Here is a 6,000-nt window from a genome sequence, read left to right as displayed (position 1 = left end):
GGGTCCCCTACTGGAGCTGCTGCCCCCGCGACCCGATACTGGATAAGCGGATGAAGATGGATGGATGGATGGATGGATATATATATATATATGGATCATGTGTTTCAATAGATCTTCCATTTATATAGCTCATAAGTTTATATAAAACAGCTCCTCTTTTTCTTTTTCTGCATTGCAGCAGCAGAGTCGGCACACTTTATGGAGCATAGTTCACTATTCGTCGCTGTTGGTCTTTTAACTCCATATTTCATCATTTCATTTTTTTTCTTCATAAATGCATGCTATTGGTCACCCTTTATGTCTGTGGTTTTTACAAATATTTAAATATCAGTGATGTGGCAATTTTGTCTGACTTTGTCAAAGGTAAATAGCTCAATAAAATGTTTTCAAATTACTTGTTTTTCATTTCCTGAAAAACAAGTGTTTCGCCCGACATCAACAATAATGTTTGTACTTAAAGCGTAACCCTTGCCAAACCTAGGGTCTTTTTGTGAATGCACCTGAGTAAAACTTTTGTTTAAAAGCATAATTTGGACAGAAGAGCCACTTTTAAGATTCACTGTATTTTTATTTTGGGTCAAATGGCCTTTTGAATGTAATTGCTGGGGGCAGCTCTATGAGCACATCAAAATCACAATAGAAAAAAAAAAAACTACAAACACTGAAAAAACAGGGCCTCTACACAGGAACTTGAGCGATGACAATATTGTTTGTGTACACAGAGTTTACTAAAAAGAGTTTTTGAACAACTCACTTTATCTGTTGGTTTTTGTTAGTGCCATTTTGCCAGTTGAGTTCATGTGTAGAGCCACTGGTGATACTTTGAGCAAAGTTTCAGTTTTTTCAGTGTTTGTAGTGTTTTAAAAATAGTGATGAAAATACAGTAAATCTTAAAGGTAGCGCTCCCATCCTAATTAGGCTTTTAAACAAAAGTTTGACTCGGGTACATTCACAAAAAGGCCCTTGTTTGCAATTTGGTGAAAGTTACGCTTTAGGGTACAAGTAAAGTACAACATAAAACCTAAGTTTTCTTAATGTGGTTTATGACCTTCAGTTAATTTCAGATCTGTTATCCTCTGACCTTTCCCATTTTTGTACGCGAGGGCCTTCTCTATGAAGTCTGTTCCCTCTTCAAAGTAAACGCTGATGTCAAAGTGGTCGGTGTCGCTGGCTGGTACGCCATGGTAGGTGATTCCCGAGCCGGCATAGAACTCAGCGTTGGTGTTGACGTGCATATAGGAGTTTCCCTCGGCGGCGTTCAGGATGTGGGTGATGCCCCTATGCTTGAGACGCATCAAGTTCATCGCCACAAACCTGCATTGGATTGGTGAGCAAAACAAATACACACCATAGCGTTTACTTCGCTCAGACTGCTAAGGAGGGTTGGGTGTTTTTCCGATACCGGTTTTAAAACATTGTTGATGCCTATACATACACAGTGCCAGAACCAATCATTGAAAAAAAGATGATTAAAAAAGAAACACAAATGACATACTGCAAAATTAAAGAATGGCTTGTTTATTGCTAAGGCCATTTCGTCAAATGTAAAAGATTTATTCAAAACGTGATAACAATAATTTATAACAATAACTTAATTCACCAGTAAATTGCTGTTAAATGACAAAAACAGATGAGAAGAGGGTACTCTGCAATAACTTTGAATGCACATCAAGGTTTAATAGTTTCAAGTAAATGTACCATTTACTCCTGTCTGACGGCAGACAACAGAAGTGACCATAATCACAAATTTTGTCTCCTCGAATGGATACTTGATGTAGACAGTGTGCGGTTGATTTTCACACATCGTTACAAGATTTCTTTGTACAACAGCAATTATATGTTCAAGAAGGACACAAAATGGGGTTCCACTTTTTGTCTGTGTACAATGTGTTTGTTAGGGTTTGAGCGTGGAAAAGCGGCAAAGGCCCTATGAGTTTTTTGATATTTTTAATGTAACGCTTATTTTGACGGCCAATTTTTTATGACAAAAAAAGAATTAACTGAAAACGGGTCAAATTTGACCCAAGGACAACATGAGGGTTAAAAGCTTTTTTCAGCATCTTATACCACTGTAAATGACATACCAATAAATAGTCAAAATTATTATTTTGTGTTTTTGTCACATTAAAAGACATAATTGGGAATTTAACATAGGGTACATACTTATGCTCCCTGTTTTTTTAAGGAAGAACATTCATTTATTCATTTACAATACAATACACAAAGAAAATTGGTTTCCTTAAAAGGGTGGATTTTCTTAAGTTCTTTTAATTAAGGCATTAAGATCAATCTCCAAAAGATGTTTTTTTATTCCTCTTTTTAATCAACTTTAGCGTGGGTGTTTAAACGTATTCAAGCCACTGTACATGTATCTAATAGAGCAGTGTAAATATTATATAAGTCCTTCCTCAACATGCATAAGTTCCATTAAAGAGGGGTGGAGGTGGGGTCACATTTGAGCAGTTAAAAATGTGAAAAACTTGAAAGTGACGCATGAGCTACTTTCTGAAGTAACTTAGGGCCCTAGCGCTGACAGCGGCGAAGGCCCTATTGGAACTGGAATTATTCTTCTTCTGGCAAATGAATTGCCTTTTTGAGCGGCTTAACATATTAAAAACTCACCAAATTTGAACAAATTTTAAACATTTGAACTGTTTAAGGTAGAGTCTTGTGTGAGGTGTCATTGAACTCAGCAGAGAGTTCGCTCTTCATTGGTGATGCTTTGGACCGCCCCCTATGTGTAAGCCATGCCCGCTTCCATAACTGGGCACCCATTTAAAGTATAGTCTTGTTTGAGGTTTCAATGAACACAGCAGAGACTTCCTTTTTCATTGTTGATGGTTTGACCACGCCCCCTTTCACGGGTAATGAACTGTACGACTTAGAGTCTTGTGTGAGGTATTGTTAAACTCAGCAGTGAGTTCCATCTTCATTGATGACGATTTGCAAGTGTCAAGCAAGTAGCGGCATCCGCCAGTAACCCCGACCCATGCACATTAGCGAGGGCTTGTACAACGCTGCTTGCAGCTTTAATTCAGCATGTATTATGAATGTTACAGAATGCTGTAGTTCTCTAGTTCTATAGAAATACTTAGAATACTAATAATTTTAACTATATACTAAATATTACCATTACATGTAAGTATTTTTTATTTAATCATCATTTTCATTTCCTTTTTCCGAACTGTTCATAATGTTCATACTGTTCATTTTGTAATATAAAAACATAATACTATTTATCCCAGTATCCTTTGCACTGTGCTCCACATTTAAATCATTTTTATTGAACTCTTCATTGCACTCATGCCCCTATATTGTTTCTGTTTAGAGTATGTATATATTGTGTATATATTAGTGTGTATATATTTTTTGGGGGTTTTTTTGTCGGTGTAAGCACATTGTGAGCAACAATGCTCCAAAGAAAAATTCCCCTGTTTTGCCCGGTAAATTTAGCTAACTGCAAAGACGGCTAAGAGCGAAGGGGGGAGGGAGGGGGCCCCATTAACGCTAACAGGGGTGTAACATTACGTATGGCAGCTGATGTGACTTGGGTGCCTAGGTCTGTTTCCCGATTGGTTCATTAAACTGCTTTTATTGTCTTTAACACCAGAGTTAAGTGCTGACCGGCTGGCCGCTAGCTGGCTGCAATGATAGTGGATCGTTGCTAGCCTGCTGGGGGCTGACTGTGGATGTGTCCCCAGGGCTCTCAAACCGACTGAAGCCTTTCAGCGTCGGTAGACTAAGGCAGACAGACAGAAGATTTCTAGCTGTCTAAATTACCATTAGATTAGTTGGGGGCCTTTTTTGGCAGCTGTTCAGCAGAGTTTGCTCGGATGGCGGGGTGGCTGGGGGCTGTGATGGAGTCTACTGAGGTGGCATTTACAGCAGAGGGCTATGTTTAGCCCGACAAACTCCAGCGGCATTAAGGAGGTCATCTCATTGCAAGAGCTGAATATTAACATCTCCATTGTTGTTGATCCAGTGTTGGTGTCAACATTTCACAGCTGAAATAGTATTTACTTTAATCTGTCAATATCAAAATTCCTCAGCAAAGCTTGACTTCTATGATCTGTTAAAAAAGCTCCTTCTTAGTTTGGATTTTAAACAAAGAGGTTATATTGATAACTTTTATGTCACTTGGAGTGATAAGGGTTGAAGAAAAAAGCTTAAAAACATTATATACTATTTTAATCTTTAACAGTAAATTGAACAACCCACAAGAATAACTAATAAGTCTCAAACTGAAATTGATTTATTGTTCACTGATAGACCAGAAAGATTACTAAGACCTTTAATCTAATAACAGGGCTGTCAGATCACAATATCATTCTTTTCATCATTTTCTTTTGGAAAATTCTTGGGGGAGCATAGAGAGATTGAATGGGTTGGGGTCCTCTCTAAAGAGACCGGGAGAGTGACTGTGACCAATTCACCTCAACAATTAAGAAAGTTTTGGGGCCCTACCTCAGAAAGTGGAGCCAAAAGGAAAGCAAGGACAGATTGTACAGAGATTACTCAAACAATCTTTAAAATCAGGTCTTACAATAGACCGACAAAAATGTACCTAATTAAGTAACAAAGTAATAAAAAGGCTAAAGCCAAACTCTTCGTTGATACTATTGAAGAGGCAAGAGGAAATGAGAATAAGATATGGCAAGCTATCAACAAGCTGACTGGCAGAAAACAGAATTTTAACAATAAAGAAGTAGAGTTGAAAATTAACACTGAACTAGTCTCAGATCCGATCATCATGTCTACAGAACTAAACACGTTCTTTCTACACTATTCGTAAAATAACCCAACGTTTTAACTCACCTAGCTACTCTACTTGCTCCATGCGATTGCGATTTTCCACCTACAACAAATAACTGAAACAGTAGCAACTGCCATCAGTGGATTAAAAAAATTCTAAGGCCATGCATATCTATGGTCTTGATAATTATTTTAAAAAAGGCACAAAGAGAGCGTTTGAAAAGTCGTCATCTTTGTCGCTCACAAAATCCGCCATGTTCCTCGCCATTCACTGTTTACTGTAGGAAAAATAACCAGCTATTCACACCAGGTATGTTGATGGAAGATGGGGGGTTTAAGGTGCTGTGTAAAATATCTGCGCTCATGTAGCAGTGCTCTGGCTATAGTTCCACCCAATATAGTCCCAAATCAATATCTGCCAAGGGAATGGTCTAGTCTTTATCTGCATTGCTATTTGTACTCTTTGTGAATACACAGGCCTGTTTTAAGTTGAGACATGTGGCTAGGGTACTAGTTTTGTGTGTAGCTATATATGTATCTATTATGCCTACATTAGTGTTTTTTAATAATTTTACAGATGCTTTACTTGGATGGAAATAGAAATTCTCTATTTTAACCTCTTTAGCTCTGTGTTAGTAATGCTTAGAATCCCACTGACACTTGGAACAAGGCACATCACTCAGAGGGCCAAAGTTTGTGGGAACTGTATCACTTTATTTGGGGAGAAAAGCATGGATTTTCAAGTGTGTGTGTAAAGAGGTTAAGAATTAATTAGGTTGTTTGTTTGTTGGCTCAATTGTACTCACAACATGCTAACCGGCAACATAGGATTCCATTCACAATGCTAAGCTACTAAACTAGCGCAGGTGCTGCCGGTGTTGCACCGGACTAAAACAATATATGCACTACGAAAAAAAATGCGTTGGCCCACCTTTCTACAGCTAGGGAAGACCGTGATAAGCCCTATTTCAACAAACGGGTTGAAAAATGGGTGGCTAAATTACTGATTCAACATCTCAATAAAAGCAATAATTCACTCCACCCTATGCAGTTTGGGTTCAGGGCCCATCACAACAGTGTTTCCTTTAGGATTTCTTTTAGCAGGGGGGGTCAAGTCTGTCTGAACAGCAACCACCCTCCAAATATTGCGTCATATATCACGTGCATATTAAGTAGCTTAGCCACATGTGGCCCAGTTGGATCAGTGGTAGAGCAGGCGCACATGTACTGAGAGGATTATGCCTCAAT

General features: G+C 38.4%; 1 protein-coding gene and 1 long non-coding RNA gene across 2 annotated transcripts in view; one reads left to right on the top strand and one right to left on the bottom strand.

Annotated features, from left to right (window-relative positions):
• Positions 1–6,000, bottom strand: part of LOC117957718 (dual specificity protein phosphatase 3-like) — a 24,835-nt gene that overhangs the window by 1,580 nt on the left and 17,255 nt on the right. Inside the window, exon 3 of the mRNA XM_034893731.1 lies at positions 1,082–1,314. Within this exon, the coding sequence (XP_034749622.1) occupies positions 1,082–1,314 (233 nt within the window). The remainder of the gene's footprint in view (positions 1–1,081; positions 1,315–6,000) is intronic.
• Positions 268–6,000, top strand: part of LOC117957740 — a 7,161-nt gene continuing 1,428 nt past the window's right edge. Inside the window, exons 1-2 of the long non-coding RNA XR_004659581.1 lie at positions 268–420; positions 2,382–2,385. This is a non-coding gene — a long non-coding RNA (uncharacterized LOC117957740). The remainder of the gene's footprint in view (positions 421–2,381; positions 2,386–6,000) is intronic.

Source organism: Etheostoma cragini, chromosome 15, assembly GCF_013103735.1.
Source record: "Etheostoma cragini isolate CJK2018 chromosome 15, CSU_Ecrag_1.0, whole genome shotgun sequence".
Classification (NCBI taxonomy): domain Eukaryota; kingdom Metazoa; phylum Chordata; class Actinopteri; order Perciformes; family Percidae; genus Etheostoma; species Etheostoma cragini.
Note: the sequence above shows the minus strand (reverse complement) of the source record. Positions and strands in the feature narration are given on the sequence as shown.